This window comes from Coffea arabica, chromosome 8e (assembly GCF_036785885.1).
Source record: "Coffea arabica cultivar ET-39 chromosome 8e, Coffea Arabica ET-39 HiFi, whole genome shotgun sequence".
NCBI lineage: Eukaryota > Viridiplantae > Streptophyta > Magnoliopsida > Gentianales > Rubiaceae > Coffea > Coffea arabica.
Genome location: NC_092324.1, coordinates 13,724,527 through 13,744,915, shown reverse-complemented (window position 1 = coordinate 13,744,915; position 20,389 = coordinate 13,724,527). Strand labels below are relative to the sequence as shown.

The following is a 20,389-nucleotide window of genomic DNA, read 5'->3' as shown; positions in this document are numbered from 1 at the left end:
TTTATTTATTCTTGATTTTTGTTTTTCAAGGCAGTGCAATCAGCTTTCTGGTGTTTATATATGTGCTTTCCTATAGTTTTGAAATCTGGTTCAGCTGGGACTATCAGGAATTGGGCAGGTCTTTTCTTCCCCAAAGGAATGGGGTAAATTAAGCCTGCCAAGTTGAGATGTTTTACCTGAAAATAAGGATCTGCGAGTTCTTGAACTTTTATAACATGTGGCATTGCTGCAATTTTAGATGATTCATAAATCTCCAGCGCTTTTGTACTTAGTGACTGCACATGTGGTTCAGCTTTAGTGACTAGGATCAGCCACTGCTCTTTTATGACCGGGATCCATTTCTACAAATTTCATGACAAAAGAAAAGAAAAGGTATATCAAGAATTTTATTACTAGGCCAAAGACAATTTAGTCTTCGATTCATGATTACTACAAAGCTTATCCTTCTCCCAGCAGCAGTTACAAATTTAATACACTAGCCCAGCAAAATTAATCAAAGCTACACTCAATTAAACATCACTTGATCTTGTCCAAATAATATTAATCAATTTGCATTACCTGGGTAAAGGCAGCCTACTTAGGCTCAGCTTAAACTTGTAATTACCCAAGTTTCATCCGAGTAACCAACAATAACAAACTCTAAGAAGACGAGGCCAACACAACACAAATTAACGAAATGCTGATAATCATAATGCCAAACATATAATTCGCATTTGAACCAACCACACAACCAGAAACACAAGCTACATGAACTACTAAGGACCTATATTACAGTGAGAAAAATTCAATGCAAATGAACCAATTTACAACCCCCAGTAAAAAGGAACCAGTTATGACAATCAACATCAAATGTTAACCACCTGAATGAGCAGAACAATGCACACGTGTCAAATTTCTCAGAAACAAAGGCAAAAGCATTACAAATACAAGGGTTCTTTAGCACTTCAAGGAAACTTGATTCTTACTGTGTGAATGGTTTCAATATGCGGCCCAGCCCAAATTTCGGCCTTCGCCTTTCCTTTGATAGCCTAAATAAATGAACAAATAGCACAAACATTGGTTGGTATTCAAGCAATCTTACCAACACCAGAAAGGGAAATAAAAGATTTGAAGTAAAATAAACAAATATACCTTCTGTAACAATGCATCTGCAGCAGGTTTACCATGTTCTTCCCAGTGCTTCTCCAGAAGCATCTGTTAAAAATCAATAGTCACAAAACATAGTATAGTGAAGAACCCAAGTCTCATGCTCCAGAATACCTGGTAACGTGTTAAATGAACTGCAAGCCAAGGTGGAAGCCATGCACCATGAACCTGATTTTGCATAAACAAGAAGCATGTTAGCTTGGAAACTGAGATAGATCATTGTCCATTTAAATATTATATTCAGTGATATTGTCTTACAAGCACTGCCAACACCAAGTTTTTCAAGGAAGTACACAAATTAAAACATAAAAAGGGAAGATTCCACAAGACCTCAACAACATGCAGCGTAGATACCAGTAGCATATATCAAACTTTACCTTCTAACATTTCAGGGAAAAAAAGGTATATATCAACACTTGCGCTGAAGGTTGTGTAACTTAAATTATTAGAAATTTCTTTTGTGGAAAAAGAATTTAAAAGTTAATAAAAAAGATAAGGCTACCAGCATTTCGTGAGAGTTACAAAGGCACCAAAGACAAAACTTTCATCAAGCAGAGACCAAAAAACATCACTTGCAAAACACCATAACTAGCAAAAAATTCTAAGAAATGGAGGACAATGATAAAAATCCGTACTATTATAGAATATTCTACCATTGACTAATCTCAGAACTTGTGGAACCAACATATTTGATTGCAAAAATTAGCTAAAGGAAAAAGTAGTGGCCCCAATTTTGCCAATGCCAAAATTTATCAAAAGAGCAACAATTGCAATTCATTGAAAACTTTCTTGTAAATACAAATTCTGGTCCCCTTTCCTGTGACTTGAAGCTTTATGCCTGCTTGTGCCAAAAATGAGCGGTGCTTAATCGACCCTCACATGAATCAGGACATACATACTTCTTGCTCTAGACCAGTCCTCTCAGTGAGTATATTTTCTGTTCCCTATAGCATCGTATATTTACTTTTTCAAACTTCAATAAATCTACTATTAGAAGAACAATGTCAGTAAGTCAAAGCTTGCTATCCATATCCTGCCTCTATATCTAAGATCCCCTTTTTGCCATGATTTTGCAGTGGAGGGTAAAATAATTCAAGAAGTCAAAGAATAACAATTTTTATCAAGTCATGAGACCCCACTTCATCTTGCCCACCACCAGAGGGACTACTTAAAGTGAAATAAAAAAAAAAAAAAAAAAAAAGTACAGAAAGTTACCTTTCAGAAATCATTAATCGATTCCTCAGTAAAGCATTCTGGAAGAGAATTGAACATACAACAGAGCTCAAAAATGGAGTTTCGATGGGCATTTCCAGCATCATAACATGTTTTTGAGCATTAGGATTCAATTAGGATTCAACTTTCTCCTATGCTATCATTTAACAATAGATTTGAGCTACAATCCTCGCTTCAGCAGTTAATAATAGCTTCTACTTCAATGAAATCTAATTTTCTACATTCCCAAAGCTCATTTGTTTCTAAACCATCTTTGTACAGAGGATAGGTGTGTAGTTAATTCAGTAAAACAGAAGCACTGGATATTTTTAATTTATTCATGTGTACGAGGAGAGCTAGATTGTGTAAAAGCCTGTAGAAATGTAATAAGTGACATTACACACCAGTCTCCCCTTCCACTTTGGACAGAAATATTACCATCAGCATTATTGTCAATGTTGAATATGTCTAGATGCATTAGCTAACATGTCCAGACACATTAGCTTAATTAGAGCTAATAGTTTAGTTGTAGTAATTAGCTTAATTATAGTGATTAGATAGCCTAATTATAATAGCTTGATTTTAGGATCTTGATTGCTTTCAATCTTGTATATACCGCTGTATTTCTTATTCTATACGAAAAAGGTTACTCCCAAAATATATCTCCCCTCCTTGTCTTTCATGGCATCAAAGCTATGAGAGAGAAACTTTTAGAATTTTTATTTTTCGATCCTCTCCCCCGGTGATTTTACCTGATGTTTTTTTTTTCTGATCTATCATCATGTCTATATCCGACACATCTGTAACATCTACATCCCAATCCACTACAACAACTCCTCTTATTGTTAATCCATCTATTATTGATTCTACAATTATCACAACTGAAAGATTGAAAGACAGTAACTACTCTCCTTGGGTCTCCAATGTCAAGTTATGGTTTTGGGACAAGGATACAGAGATCATCTCACTACAAAATCTAATGATACTATGGTTAATCGATCCATGTGGGAGAAAATTGATGCCCAATTGTGTAGCATGCTTTGGCAAACTATTTATTCTTCGCTAAAGCAAATTTTTCATCCACATAAGACTTTAGTGTTTGGGAGTAAACCAAAGCATTATACACCAATGATATCTCCAGCGTTTATGCTATTTGTTCTGATCTGGTGAACCTTACTGCCCCATGAAGACTTGATATGTCCATGAGCTCTTACTTAGACAGAATTCAAGTTATCCTTTCATATTTCAATGAGTTGCTGCCTCTTGCTACACTTCAACAAGAACAACTCTCTCAAAGAGGTACCTTTTTTATGCTTTTGGCTCTTTTTGCCAAATATTTGGCCATCTGTGATCAGATCCTTGCTAGCCCTATCTCAAGCATTTTTTAGACTTCTACGAATTCTTAATGAACCACTATCATCTACATAAACTACAATGTTGACTCATCTGTTTTGGCATCTCAATCTACCCAAAGAGGAGGCTGCAGTCATGGCTGCGACCGAGGTGGTTACAATGGTAATAGAAACCGTCCTCATTGTGACCATTGTGAAAAGGTTGGGACACACAAGATCATTGTTGGCTCTTGCATGGACGTCATCCACCACAAGTAGCGAATGTTTTCCAATCTGAGAATTGTGAAAGTTTGAGACATTTAGGGTTTTCAAACAAGAAGCCTGAGTATTGAGGATTTTGAAGTGGTTTGCAGCCAAACAGTCTTCCACGCTTACTGCCTCTGTAGTACAAATTTGGTAATGCTAGCACCTATGTTTCTCAACTCCTTCTCTTGGTCCATAGGTTTTAGATTCTGCTGCCACAAATCATATTTTTGGTAATCCACATCTTTTCTCTTCACTTAGTAGTTCTACTTCTCTACCTAACATTACTCTTCCTTCCATGCCATTTGAGCTTGTCCTTACCTAGCTGTCCTTTTAATTTAGTATTTATCCGTCACTTGTGTCATTGCCTTAAATGTTTAGTTACATTTGATGAGAAATCTATTATTGTACAGGATCGCGGTACGAGACGAACGATTAGCATAGTGTGAGTCACAAGGTCTCTACCATCTCTCTTTGCCAACACCAATAATTTGTTCTGCAGTAGATGATCTTTTACTAATTCATAGTCGTTTGGGTCAGTCAAGTTTAAATAAACTTCCGAAGATGCTGTCATCCTTTACTATGTCTTCTTTAGAGTACGAGTCATGTCAAACTTGGAAAACACACCCATGGTCATTTCCCAAAAAGGGTTAAAAATAGAGCTGAATTTCAATTTTCTTTAGTCCATTCTGATGTTTGGGGACTAAGTTGTGTTACTTCCACTTTAGGATACAATATTTTGTTACTTTTATTGATGATTATTCACGTACTTGGTTGTTTCTTATGAAAAGTAAATCTAAAGTGTTTTTTGTTTTTCACAACTTTGTTTCTGAAATTCAAACACAATTTGGTGTTCCCCTAAGAACCTTGTGAAGTGATAATGCACGTGAATATTTTTCCACTCCTTTTTAACCATTTATTAGTTCCAATGGAATTATTCACCAATCATCATATTCTCAATACCTCACAAGAAAATGGATTTGCTAAAAGGAAAACTAGATATTTGGCAGAAACATGTACTTCACTTATTCATGCGAACGTTCCACTACGTCTTTAGGGGATGTTATTCTCACTGCATGCTATTTGATTAATTGCATGTCATCATCCGTTCTTAATAATCATCTATTCTTGAGTATTTTTCTACTCCTTTTTAACGATTTATTAGTTCCAACGGAATTATTCACCAATCATCTTGTTCTCGATACCTCACAACAAAATCGGGGAAAACTAGATATTTGGCAAAAACATGTATTTCACTCAGTCATGCGAACGTTCCACTATGTCTTTGGGGGGATGCTATTCTCACTGCATGCTATTTGATTAATCGCATGTCCATCATCTGTTCTTAATAATCAAGTTCTATGCTCTCTTATATATACAAGTCAACCTCTATTTTCTATTTCCCCTTGTACATTTGGTTGTACATGTTTTGTTCATGACTTAACTCCAGGGAAAGACAAGCTATCTTCTCCTACTCTCAAATGTGTATTTTTGGGTACTCTCGAACACAGAAATGGTATAAATGTTTTTTTCCTAATCTCAAACTATACACCATCTCTGCAAACGTTATGTTCTTTGAGACTGCTCATTTCTTTTCTCATAATAAGTCCAATCATTCTACAATCACCGAGGATATTCCTGTCTCTACTTATTTCGTTCCTCTTACCCATGATATCGATGCTAGTCAGTAGCCAATGAACCTATCAATCCATCCAGATCACCGCCACTTATCAACGATGTGATCGTCCTTAAATAAAATTCTGAATGATGGTGTTGAAGAATCTACTGAACCACTGTTCTGACTCCACCTACCACGGTCCCACCTACTATTATTCCACTTATTGCTGTCAAAAAAGATGTTTGTTCCACTCGAAATTAATTTCTAAATGATAATTGTTTGAGTTATCATCGTATTTTTTCATCCCATTATGCCTATCTGTCATTGTAGACAAGAGAATTTGTTTAATATATTTAGTCAAGATTAAATGAATTGAGTTAATCTTGATTGAATTAAATTAAGTTAAATTAAACCATAGAGGTCCCTTATGTTTTGGACTGACAAATAGGGCCAGTATCATATCAGTTGTTAAATCAAATCAAATTTATAATGTCCATTTAAACTGAAATGGATTAATTCACAATTGACTATTTGGGCCAGCCTATCATAATAGTCCCAATTAAATGGGTTTTTTGAGTCACAAGTCACCCAAATACAAGAAGATTCTAGAGAATCTCCTGCATAGCATTAAATCTGTAATGATTTTAGATTGCCTACATATCTTGGCTATAAATATAGGTCTTCCCTCAAGGCGAAAGACACATTGAAATCCCTAAATTCTAGAGAAAATCTATCCAATTTTCTTAAAAACTTTTTCCCTTAAATCCAAATCCAAATCAAGTCGGACAAATCCTCCTTCCATTCGTGTTGAAGACTAAAGATTCAAGTATTCAATGCCATTATCAAATCATACGTTTTCTACGCCCAAATTGAACGAAACACCCTCTTGATCGGAGGACAAGCCTCTTCCGCCCTTCTATTGAAATCTTTTGAAGAGAAGAATTAGGGGATTAATTTCTTTGATTCAAGAAATTTCAGAGATATGTAATCATTTTATTATTTGATTTCGTTTATTTGATATTTGTGTAAGTTTTCTTGTTTTCTATTTTAGACAACAAAATTTGTGCTTACAATCATTTGTCGTCTATATCTATTTTTAAAACCATAGGTGAGGCTTTATGCCATTCTGGGTGGCATCAGACAAAGGATGAAATGGCTGCTATCGACTCCAATAACACTTAAGAGTTGGTTCATCTCCCACATGGTAAATCAGTTATTGGTTGTCATTGAATTTAAACTATTGAAGTTGGTCTCGAAGGTAAAATTGATCGTCTTAAAGCTCGTCTTGTGGCTAAGGCATATACTCAAATTTGCAGTCTGGATTATACTGACACCTTTTCTCCAATAGCCAAGATGTCCTCTGTTCGTCTCATACTATTCATGGCTACTGTACATCACTGGCCATTGCACCAATTAGACATAAAAAATGCATTCCTTCATGGTGAATTGCAAGAGGAAGTTTATATGGAACCACCACCAGGCTTTGTGGAATCAGTGTTTTATCATCATTCTCCATCGAAAGGTAGCATTTATCCTGTTTATGTGAATGACATTATTATCAAAGGACAGGATCATGAAGGGATTGTTTAGTTAAAAAAATATCTTTTTGGCCATTTCAAAACAAAAGATTTCAACAAGCTTTGTTATTTCTTGGGCATCAAAGTTGCTCAATCTAAAGATGGTGTTATTATTTGTCAACAAAATATGCCTTGGATATTCTGGAGGAGGCAAGCATCTCAAATTCTAAGCCTGTTGATAGAAATAAGTGGCAAAAATTCACTAAGGTTTATAGGAGGCATGGATAGGATGTGTCAAGTGCCCAAGCATTGATTTGGCATGCTTTTGATAACAAGGAACCAACTTGGGAGTTAGTTTGAATCCTATCGAGTTTGTTTTTTGATTTTCACCAATATGGGTTTTTTAGTAACTTGGTTGACTGCAAGAATTTTATGTTTTTGGTAATTTTCTGTTTACTAATTCTTATTGGTTGTTAGTATTTTAGTTATTATGAAAAATAAAAAAGCTTTCTAACTTTCTACTAGAATTCTATTCTAATTAGGAATCCTAATTACGATTTTAGTTGGCTTTGTTCTAGCACCTATAAATAACAATTTTTCCACAAAGAGAAGTTAGATTTTATCGTTAATAAAATTTTCCAGCAGACTCAATGTCTTTCTTAGGATTGTGTGATACATCCTAACTTTAAGTGTGATGCCTAAAGATTCCTAGGAGTGATTTCTAGAATTACTAATTAGATTTTCATCTTCTTAAGCATATTTTCTCATCCTACTCTTCCAAGTTGCTATTTTAAATTACGGTGAAATTCGATATCTGAGCTTTTCTACAAAGCTGTTGTGCCTACCAAGTCTTCATGCTGCGTCACCTATGTATACCCCAATGGATCCTAATGTTAAATTATTGCTAGGACTGGGGAAGCCTCTTAATAATCCTAGAAAGTATCGAAGGCTTGTTGGACGATCAAACTATCATACAGTAATGCAATCTGACATATCTTCCATGTTTCAGTTATCAGTCAATTTTTGGACTCCCCATGTGATACTCATTGGAATGCAGCAATTCACATCCTTAAATATATCAAAGGAGCACCAGGCCAAGTATTGTTAGATATTGATAGAGCAAACATGCAAGTAATTGGTTACACTGATGTATAGGGAGGATCACCTATTAATCGTCATTCTACCACAGGGTATTGTTTTCTTTTAGGTGGAAAACTAATATCCTGGGAAAGTATAGATTTCTAAGGTGTTTGAGGTCGCATGCGATGCTTCTCATGTTGGGATTGGTGGAGTTCTTAGTCAAAAAGGTCATCCTATTGCTTATTTTAGTGAAAAGTTGAATGACACAAAGCAGAAATACTCTATTTATGACAAGGAATTCTACGTTATTATTCAATCTATTCGCCATTGGCATCATTATCTTATTTTATAAGGAATTTGTGCTATATTCTGATCAAGAGGCCCTCAAATAACTAAATTCTCAGAAGAAGTTGAATCATCGGCATAGCAATCTTTCTTGCAACAATACAATTTGGCTATCAAACACAAGGCAGGCATTGAGAATAATGCAGTTGCTGCACTTAGTCGTGTGCATCTTATTCTTACTGCTATGGCTATTCAAGTGGTTGGTTTTGATTCACTTAAGCAAGATTAGCCTTGTTGTAGAGATTTTTTCATCCATGATGACTATCTTTACAAGGAGACTCTGCTTTGTGTTCCTAGTGCTTCACTAAGGGAGGAATTAATTCGGGAATTAGACTGGTGGAGGTGCTGCCGGACACTTTGGGCATGACAAGACAATTGCCATGGTGCAAGATCGTTTATATTGGCCAAGTATAAGACATGATGTTGGCAAGATTGTTGCTAGATGCCGAGTTTGTCAATTGGTCAAAGGGCGAAAGAAAAACACTTCTTTATATGCCACTACCCATTCCACATGAACTGTGGCAGGATTTGAGCATGGATTTTGTTGTTGGACAACCAAGAAGATTGCAAGGTAATGATACTATACTAGTAATTGTGGATAGATTTTCGAAAATGGCTCACTTTCTCCCATGTGCTAAGACTTCGAATGTTGTCCATATTGCTAAGATTTTCTTCAAAGAGGTAGTTAGACTTCACGGACTACCAATGACTATAGTTTCAGATAGGTATGTGAAGTTTATGAGTTATTTTTGGCGGATTTTGTGAAAGATGCCGCACACAAAACTCAAGTTTTCTTCTTTCCACCCACAAATAGATGGTTAGACAGAAGTTGTTAACCGCAGCCTTGGTGATCTACTTCGGTGTTTGGTTGGTGATCATGTTTCCACTTGGGATCAAATGCTACCAAGGGCAGAATTTTCTTATAATAGTTCAATGAATCGATCAACTAGTTATAGTCCTTTTGAGGCTGTAACGGGAAATAATCCTCACAAACCAATTGATTTGCTTCCATTATCAGCTAGCACTCATCCAAGTGCTAAAGTTGAGGCTTTTCTAAGCATATTTTGGATATACATGATGAAGTTCGGCGCCGGATTGCTATCAACAATGAAAGGTACAAGGAACATGCAAATTTGAAGAAGAAATTTGTAGAATTTGAAGAAGGGAATGAAGTTATGGTTCGTATTTGGCCAGAGAGATATCCTAAGGGCGTCTACAAGAAGCTACATTCAAGAAGTGCAGGTCCTTTCAAGGTTCTCAAGAAAATCAGCTCAAATGCTTATGTTTTTGAGTTACCTGCAGATATGGGGATTAGCAACGTGTTCAATATTGAAGATTTGACTGCTTAGAATGGTCATTTAGATGATTCAGCAAATACGACTTCAAAGGCTGCTCTTCCACCTCCTACATGCTTACGTGAAGCAATTGAAGATGTTCTTGACCACCAAATTGTGTCAACTAGAGAGGGCCGCTACCAGAAGTATCTTGTTCATTGGAGGGGCCGACCACGTACAGATTGTACATTAATTACCGAATCTAAATTTCAAAATCAGATCCAAATTTCTATGAGAGGTATCAGGCTGTTAACTTGCTAGGGTCGAGTTTTCTCAAAATGGGGAGAGATGATAGAGATAAGTGGCAAAAATCCACTAAACTTTATAGGAGCCGTGGGAGGGATGTGTCACATGCCCAAGCAATGATTTGGCATGCTTTTGATGACAAGGAACCAACTTGAAAGTTGGTTTGAATCCTATCGAGTTTGTTTTCTGATTGTCACCAGCAAGGGTAATTTAATAATTTAGTTTTCACTAGCAAGGGTATTTTAGTAATTTGGTTAGCTACAGGAATTTTATGTTTATGGTAATTTTCTGTTTAGTAATTATTATTGATAATTAGTATTGTAGTTAGTATGGGAATAAGAAAGTTTAGCTTTCTAGCTTTCTGCTAGAATTCTATTCTAGTTAGGAGTCCTAATTAGGATTGAAGTTGGCTTTGTTCTAGTACCTATAAATGGAGAAGTCCAATTTTATCGTTAATAAAATTTTCCTGTAGAGTCAATGTCTTTTTTAGCATTGTGTGATACATCCTAACTTTAAGTATGATGCCTAAAGATTCCTAGGAGTTATTCCTGGAATTACTAATTAGATTTTCATCTTCTTAAGCATATTTTCTCATCCTACTCTTCCAAGTTGCTATTTTAAATTACGGTGAAATTCGATATTTGAGCTTTTCTACAAAGCTGTTGTACCTACCAAGTCTTCATGCTGCGTCACCTATGGATACCCCAATGGATCTTTAAATTATTGCTAGGACTGGGGAAGCCTCTTAATAATCCTAGAAAGTATCGAAGGCTTGTTGGATGATTAAACTATCTTAAAGTAACGCAACCTGACATATCCTAGAAGGCTTGTTGGACTGGGGAAGCCTATTAATAATCCTAGAAAGTATCGAAGGCTTGTTGGACTATTAAACTATCTTAAAGTAATGCAACCTGACATATCTTCCGTGTTTCAGTTATCAGTCAATTTTTGGACTCCCCGTGTGATACTCATTGGAATGCAGCAATTCACATCCTGAAATATATCAAAGGAGCGCAACAGGCCAAGTATTGTTAGATATTGATAGAGCAAAGATGCAAGTAATTGGTTACACTGATGTATATTGGGCAGGATCGCCTATTGATCGTCATTCTACCACAGGGTATTGTATTCTTGTAGGTGGAAAACTAATATCTTGGGAAAGTAAAAAACAAGATGTGGTTGCTAGATCTAGTGCCAAAGCTGGATATCAAGCTATGGCTATGGCTACATGTGAACTAATATGGCTCAAACAATTGCTCAATGAATTGCATAGGGGACTCCTAATCCAATCAAGTCGGTTTGCGATAATCAAGCTACATTCAACATTGCCTCCAATGTAGTCTTTCATGAGATGACTAAGCACATTGAAGTTGATTGTCACTTGTGAGAGAAAAGTTGATTTCCAAAGTCATTAAGATATGGCTTCTTAGTTCAAATGATCAACTTGCAGATTTTCTCACTAAGTCACTCAGAGGTCCTCGAATAAAATATGTGTGGCAAGTATGGTGCACATGATTTATATGCTCCAGCTTGAGAGGGAGTGTTGAATATGTCTAGCTGCATTAGCTAATATGTCTAGATACATTAGCTCAATTAGAGTGAGTACCTTAGTTATAGTAAGTAGCTGAATTATAGTGATTAGATAGCCTAATTATACTAGCTTGATTTTAGGATCTTGATTGATTTCAATCTTGCATATATATGGCTGTTGTATCTATTATTCTATATGGAAAAAGATTACTCCCAAGATATCTCTGTCCTCTTTCGGTCAAGAAACATAGTAAACACTACTAAGAGAACTCTTTAGCCCTGAATTATTATGAAACGTCAACTCAATTGTATCTAGATGCAAATCTCCAACTCCTCTTGGCACTAGTGGCTTAATGTTGTTTTAAGCTAAATATTGGTAGTTGCTTTAATCCATAGCCGCTGGTTCCAATAGAAACTGGATGAGAACAGAATGGGGCAATTGACTGCTCAAGACAATTCACCACTTCCAAGTTTTCTTAACTCAGGCATATTTTAAACGCGAAGAAAGTGAAGGAAAGGTAGCCACTCTTTCTTTTCTGTGTCTGGTTTGCTAAAAAGTTATTTTATTACCAACATTTTTCTACATTCTGTTTCCCACCATATCATAGGAAAATTAAGTTTGATACACTGTTTAGTAATAACCACCAACTCGTCAAAGTTTTCCTTACCAAACAAAGATATAAATTAGGGGTAGCAATTCGGGTCAAAATCAAGTTGGCGGGTCGGGTTCGGGTCAACCCCTCAGAAAATCTGTTGACTCGAGCCCGACCCGCCAACCCGTGACGGGTCAGGTATGCTGACCCGAACCCGAAAATTTCAGGTTGACGGGTTGACGGGTCGACCCGAAATGACTTGAAACTTAATTTTAATTTATTAATTTATCACTGTAATTTATAATAAAATCAATTTCTCACAAAACTAATTACATAATCAAGTAATAAAAATTTAAATAAATAATTCCAAACCAAATCTAAAATAAATTAAACATCGTAAAAGTGTTTTATCCCAAACAAAATATAAAATAAATTAAAACAGTATAAAAGTAAAAAATAATATAATATATTATTTGTCCAAATATAATAATTTCAACTTCACACAAATTAAATAAATTCATTTAGGATTAAGTAATTAATGCCTTTGAAAAAAAGAATAACTTAGTTTAGTTAGATAAAATTATTTTTATGTTTATTAAATTATTTTTAATTCATAAACGGGTCATATCAGGTCACCACGGGTTGACCCGAAATCGACCTGTTTTCTTTTCGGGTTCATCGGGTCCAACCCGATTCTGACCCGAATTCCCGAAACCTCAACCCAAACCCATTAATTTCGTGTTAGGTTCGTGTCGTGTTTTCAGGTCGTGTCGAAAATTGCCACCCCTAATATAAATCTTACCAAACAAAGATATAAAGCAAATCAAATTTTGCTTCAGTGCATGTTATTTCTCACATATCTTTTCCTCTAATGAAAAGCCTACAGCTAAATCCATTAGGAACTTATTTGCACTTAACGTTTTGCCTTAAAATGCTAACCAACCGATCTGTTCAAGGTTTAGACCAACTAATTGCACTCAGCATATTGAACCAAATAATTCAATTGAAATTAAGATTAAGTGCAATTCAATTCCAAAAGGGTGAAGTATGCCATTTACTCAATACAACATTTGATAAGCAATAATTGAGAGAAAATTGGCTCCATTCTGTAATAAGAAAGGAAGGAAAAATCCTAGCATATCCCACCCATAAAAGGTAAAGAAAAAGTAATGGTCAAAAAAACAAGCAGCATCCATAAAAGGAACAGAAATCATCAGAATTGAATAGATACTCATTAAATATAGTAAAACAAATAAACTAGCTTGGTTACCTCAATCAGCGCAATGCTTCTTGATGTGGCTTCAAACTTTGCTTTCATCATCTCCTCCTGTACAGAGAATAACATGAAAAACACATGTGGTCAATTGTTCGAACCTCATGAACAGAGTTACAAAAATACTTTAACCACCACATCAGTTACATGCCTCAGCCATTTGAAGAGCACGTTCAGTTTTTTGTAGCCTAGCCTTCTGTTGACTAACAATGTTTTGGAGCTGCAAAAAGGAGACAGAAACACCAAAAATATTAGCTTGTGACTCTAGATTTGTTTAAAGTATAATTAAATGCCTGATCTTTCAGAAAACAAACTCAGATATCTAATACTTCTGCATAATTAACAATTAAAAACCATAACACTTTTATATATAATATATATGTGCACATTAGCATGGCATACCGTCTACTGTTCTCTATTGCAAAAGATTCAAAAGCATTTTTTTGGATGTAATTTGCCTTTCTTGATTTTCTACCGGCTCTATAACACAGTTCTTTTAGTATTTTTATGAAATCTACATAGTAGTTTAGTCTTTACCCACCCTTTCCAAAAGAAACAAATAACAAGAGAAGAAATCAAACAGTATAACAATCTACCCTACATAAACCTGCAAAAGATTGAATGTGTAAAAGGTTACATGTACGTCAAGGAACATGCCTAAATTAGTTGTAAGAAGCCCATACATCAGGGTACATGCCTAAACAACATCCACTACAGCATAATTATCTCAAAATTCTTCACCTGAACAAAATGAAGATTACAGAATTGGAATTCATCTGTTGGAGGGTAAATCGCCAATACAAGAAGTCGCAATAACTGACCCAATCGAAATAAAGCATACAAGCATGCAATCAGCTAATACCACTAAGCTCATCAGATAGAAAGAAACTTAAGCAAGATTGTAGGCATTTGCATATACTACTCTAGCTATTGGCGTAAATGGTGGTGGTTTATAAAATAAGAAGTGGATAGTATAGGCATTCAAAGGGACCCACAAGATGAAAACTATCCTATTTGACTTCAACTGTTTAAGAAAAGAGTAACTATAGCAGGTTTTACAGCCTTAGCTAATCCATATGAAATAGTTATTCACTAGCATTTGCAGCAGTCTCTAGATGTTCAAGGAAAATTACATTTAAAAAAAAAAAAAAGGGACCAGAGTTTCCTTCTGACCAAGAAATTAGAACATATTTGGAAACACTCGCAAAGTGTAAGACCTGGACAAGCTAGTTACCTCAAAGCTTTGTCTACTTGAGCCTTTTAAGAAATTAACCAGGTGTTCAATATGGGGAAATCCTTTGAGGAAACACATATAACAGCCAGGAGCTAGTGTAGCTTTGAAAGCAGGAAGTCAAGAGATAGAGCCTATAGGGGAAGCATGTCTTGGGATTACTATCAATGTTAATACAATATTTTTTGTTCGACTCTCTGCTAGGTTTTCTTCCTTTTGATGGTCTTTGGCCTATTGTCACAAATGCACATAATCGTCTTAAGTTACCTTTCCCTCCAGCTGTTAGCTTTATCGAGGACTAGCATCTCTTAGTCTTAGTTAAGCTGCTCTTTCTGTAGTGGAAGTCAGCTTTATCTTCCCTGTCTGAAAGAAGGAATTCGACAGAGTCGGTCTTCGATGAAACGGTTTCATTTCTACTATGATGCTGTTGCAAATTTTGGTGGTTAATGAAAACTTAACATTCAACTACTAATAATTTTTGCAGTTTGTCTGTAAAGATGACTAGATGAGTAGATAGGGCTCTGTTTTAGTTTAATTGGTCAAAAATAGTTCATGCTTAAGGGCCATTTTTTGCTGTTGTTTATGAATTACAGTAATATGGGGACAATAATTGTAATTTCTAGATTTGATATAACAAAGCTTGGGAAGATTTTTGGTGGTGATTTTGGCCTCTTCTCTCAGGCTTTGGTTGATTTTAATATCAAAGATGAGAATAGAATAGAACTTGAAATGCAGTCATGCAGATAATGTTGAGAGTTAAAAAATTATCAGGGTATTGAGAAAGGTTGACGACAATGACAATAATGGGTAGCTGTTGTTGAATTTACCAGGTGTAGGGTTATCTGTTTAACACATGAAGTAAAGAAGATGACCATAAAATAGCAAAACAGAAATGAAAAGGAAAAAGAAGAAACAAATTAAAGAGGTGGTTAATTCCCACTGCAGTGGAAGTAACAAACATGAATTTTCAGAAAAAGGAATTCTAAAATACCTATTGCTATTAAGTGTTGATTGTTGTTGCAGTTCCAGAATGTATCAAAATATAGAGATACAAAATGGATGAAAAGGGGGGGAAAAAAAGATAACATTAGTTTATGCATGAGGAGGTCATTGTGTGGAGTTCTTGAAGCCCTCACCAGAGTACCATGACATGAGCCGCTGATGACCAAGTTTCAGTATTCTTCTTCTTAAACTTTGCTCTATTTTCCAGGTTCTCGAGATTATTGATGGGAATAGGACTAATAACTTTTACCCTTTTGTGCAGTAATTTAATATCAAAATGTTTGCCAAAGATAGTACATTTCAATTCATTTGGAGGAAGTCATTATTTTCTTTTATCCTTTCAATAATATCAGCTTTTCAAAAGCTTTTGTTTTCTAACAAAATTAAGCCACCTACAATATACAAGTTCTTTTTAAAATGTTGAAAATCCGAGCTTCTTGGTATTGTTCCACTAATCGTATATTTCCACCCACAAGAAGTAAAGCGTCTTAGCCTATGCCTTTGCAATTCCAAACTAAATAGTAGACAGGGAACAGCTTTTCTTCTGATCTGCATACAACTTAATAGATGCCTGATCAGTTTTCTTTCAAAGTTCATGAGATGCAGCAGTAAAATGCAGGCAAGGTATAAGAAACTGCTGGATGTAGTCTTTGTAAGACAGCTGTCAAACACGACAAAATTCTAGGTGCGGAAAAATGTTCTTGAAGCTATAGTTTACAAGCTCTTACAGGATGACACAGACTAATCCTACTAATTCCCATGTCGTCCCTTGTTTGAGCGGGTTTTCCACATGGTATGACTTATACCACTAAACTAATAATAGCAGCCAATTCGTGGGATAACATAATCGCTAGAGGGTACCCTGGATAACAAAATAGTTTGACATGGTTAAAATATAAAATGACTTTTTTACACTCCTTTGAACTTATTTTCGTACATACAACAGTAAGTCTACGCCAACCAAGTATAATATCAACAGTCAATGAGTTAACCAGTAGGAAACTGTTATCTTAAATAGGATGAAAAATCCTAGGACGAGTCTTCTCAGGACACAACCAATCCCAAAATGACTCATCCTCCCTTATCCAATTTGCAAAGCAAATAAGCCCTTAGTGCTAACGTGAAATATACTTTAAAGTTGTTTTGCATGATTATAAGAGAGGTGAATATAATTCTTTTTTTCTATTTGGTGCCATAAGGGCACACGATAAGCTAACTAAAAAAGGAAGGCGGATTCAATATTAACGCTTAAAATTACCATCTCCCCCCCCCCCACCCGAATTGCAACCATTCATGGATGAACTAAGACTGGGCCCACTTCTTATTGTGTACCCTTATGGCACCAAATAAAATAATGCTATACAATTTAGCAGAAATAAATAGTTCTTTAACCTTATAACACTCAATTTTGCCATTCTCATCTCCCCTGTGTAATTAGTCCACCCCATATAGAAGGCATAAAGTTTATAATTAAGATTACCACTGATGTCCAAAACCATTTAATTGGACACCACAATATCAGTATCCAATTCAATATCATCCTATCAATAGAACTAGTGCTTTGGATAGCAGTAGAGTATATAACCAGCAGTACCTCACTTCCGTGACCCACTCATGCACGAAAATCAAACTTCCGAAAACAAGAAACATATTGGATATAAGATCTTTAACCTCAAAGAATGATGCCACTATTAGGTCCAATCCCAAAGTAGAAACTCATTTGTTTCTTCAAGCTAAGTCAGCCACTGTAATTACATGTATGAATGGTACTGTTGTAGTCAAACACTTAACAATGTGAGGTCAATCAATTGATCGCCAATCTGATGTAACCTAGGAGATCATTTCATAATGAAGTAATGTCAATGAATGACCAATGAAATGGATACTATGCTATGAAAAGACATGAAGCTCATTGTACGGGGAGCATTTTTTCCAACATATCATTCAGCTTTGCTATTTCTAGTGTAAAACATCTCCTCTGAAGAATTATTTGTCAAATTTTTGCAGGTAACAGTCCTACACCTTCTAGTTGCTAGATTATAATCTTCTTAAATTGACGCAGCACGAAAACTTGGTAGGCACAACAGCTTTGTAGAAAAGCTTAAATATTGAATTTCACCCAAGCTTATAGTAGCAACATGAAATAGGATAAGAGAATATGCTTAAGAAGGCAAAAAATCTGTTTAGTAGGTCTAAGAATCATTCCTAGGAATCTTTAGGATGTATCACACAACCCTAAGAAAAGACATTGAGTTTGCAAGAAAATTTTATTGACCAAAAGTCTGACTTCTCTTCATGGTGAAGTGGTTATTTATAGACACTACAGCAAAGCCAACTCCAATCCTAATTAGGACTCCTAACTAAATAAAATTTTAGTAGAAAACTAGAAAGCTAAGCTTTCTTATTCCCCATAATAACTAAAATACTAATCGCCAATAATAATTACTGTTAACAGGTATTTTCGGAGGAAAACATCTAATCACTGTATTATGAGTGACCAACTAGTATTTATAAGAGTACAAACCTAACAAACTATTTACAAGAATGCCTTTACTAATTTATTATCTACAAGAATACTAATATTCTCTTAACACTCCCCCTCAAGTTGGAACATATATATCATAAGCACCCAACTTGTTACAAATGTATTTCACCCTATAGCCCCCTAAACTCTTGGTAAATACATCAACCAATTGATCTACAGACGGTACATGAAATGTCTTGATGACTCCGTCAAGCAATTTCTCTCGAATGAAATGACAATCAAATTCAATATGTTTTGTCCTTTCATGAAACATTGGATTAGACGCAATATGAACAGCTCCCTGATTATCACACACTAAATTCATAGGCTGTTTATGCTCAAACCCAATTTCAAGTAACATGCTCTTCAACCAAACCAACTCACACAGTATGAGCCATAGCGCAGTATTCAGATTCTGCACTTGATCTGGAGACAACTGTTTGCTTCTTACTCTTCCACGACACTAAATTATCACCAACAAATACACAATATCCTGTGGTCGATCTTCGATCTGAGGCAGAACCAGCCCAATCTGCATCACTATATCCTTCAATATCAGTGTGTCCATGATTTTGATACAGCAATCCTTTTCCAGGAGCACTCTTAAGATACCTGAGAATTCGTATAACAGCATCCCAATGACTAGTACGAGGGGTATCAAGAAATCGACTCACAACATTCACTGCAAACGAAATGTCAGGTCTCGTTACAGTGAGATAATTTAATTTACCCACAAGTATTCGATATTGCCTAGGATCATCTAGTAATGTACCTTGATCTCCTATTAATTTTACATTAGGATCCATAGGAGTATCCACAGGTCGGCAACCTAACATCCCAACTTCACTCAGCATATCGAGTACATATTTTCTTTGACATAAATAAATCCCATGTTTAGACCGAGCTACCTCAATACCCAGAAAATACTATAGATGACCTAAATCCTTTGTCTGAAAGTTTACCTGCAAATTGGATTTAAGTTTCTGGATCCCCACAATATCATCACCTGTAATCACAATATCATCCACATAAACAACTAATAAAATTTTACCAGCATTAGAATGCCGATAAAATACACAATGATCTACTCCACATCTTGTCAAACCGAATTCCATGACAACACTACTAAACCGGCCAAACCAGGCCCTTGGAGACTGTTTCAATCCATATAAGGATTTTTTCAAACGACAAACCAACCGCGAATTCTCCCCCTGAACAACAAATCCGGGAGGTTGTTCCATATATACCTCTTCTTTCAAATCTCCATGCAGAAATGCATTTTTCACATCCAACTGATGCAATGGCCAATTGTAAGTTGCTGCCAAAGAGATAAGAAGACGAACTGAGGTAATCTTTGCAACAGGAGAAAATGTTTTTAAATAGTCTATTTCATACACCCGAGTAAATCCTCTAACTACCAGACGAGCCTTCAATCTATCAATAGAACCATTAGGCTGCACTTTTATAGTGTACACCCATTTACAACCAACAACAGGCTTACCTGAAGGACGAGGGACAAGATCCCAAGTACCATTTTGTTCCAAAGCAGACATCTCTTCTTGCATAACTAATCTCCAACCAGGATGATTAAGAGCATAGGTAATAGACTTAGGAATGGAGATAGAATCAAGAGAAGCAACAAAAGAAGTATATGACATAGAGAGACGAAAATAAGAAACAAAATTAGAAATAGGATGGGAAGTACAATGTCTCTTACATTTGCGTAAAGCAATACGAAGATCTAACTCAGAGGAGGGTGTCATATCTGGATTTGAAGATTGAGAGTTAATTGGTGAAGTGCGTGGCATATCAGGAACTTTCTCAACCATGGAACGACGAGAGTAAACTTGAAGATGAGGACGAGATAATCGAGCTATGGAATCTGGTGGACTAGATAACTCAGGTAATAAAGGGGAAGGGACTGGTAAAACAGGAGAGGAAAAAGAGAGACACTGGTCTAACTCACAAGGCATACTGTGTTTGATTAAATATGGAGTGGATTCAAAGAAAGTAACATAGCACAAGTAAAAAATCGATTTAAAACTGGACTGTAACATCTATACCCTTTTTGCGCTCGTGCGTATTCTAAGAAAATACACTTAATAGCACGAGAATCTAATTTATCCACCCCGGGAGCAAGCTG

At 35.7% G+C, this 20,389-nt stretch overlaps 1 protein-coding gene across 2 annotated transcripts in view; it reads right to left on the bottom strand.

The window, feature by feature from the left end:
* Window positions 1-20,389, bottom strand: part of LOC113703687 (uncharacterized) — a 35,701-nt gene that overhangs the window by 3,148 nt on the left and 12,164 nt on the right. For both annotated transcript variants that reach the window (XM_027225134.2, XM_027225135.2), the window contains exons 4-9: window positions 13,641-13,709; window positions 13,487-13,543; window positions 1,261-1,314; window positions 1,132-1,194; window positions 966-1,028; window positions 177-341 (exon numbers count right to left, since the gene is read on the bottom strand). In XM_027225134.2, coding sequence (XP_027080935.1) covers window positions 177-341; window positions 966-1,028; window positions 1,132-1,194; window positions 1,261-1,314; window positions 13,487-13,543; window positions 13,641-13,709 — 471 coding nt within the window. The remainder of the gene's footprint in view (window positions 1-176; window positions 342-965; window positions 1,029-1,131; window positions 1,195-1,260; window positions 1,315-13,486; window positions 13,544-13,640; window positions 13,710-20,389) is intronic.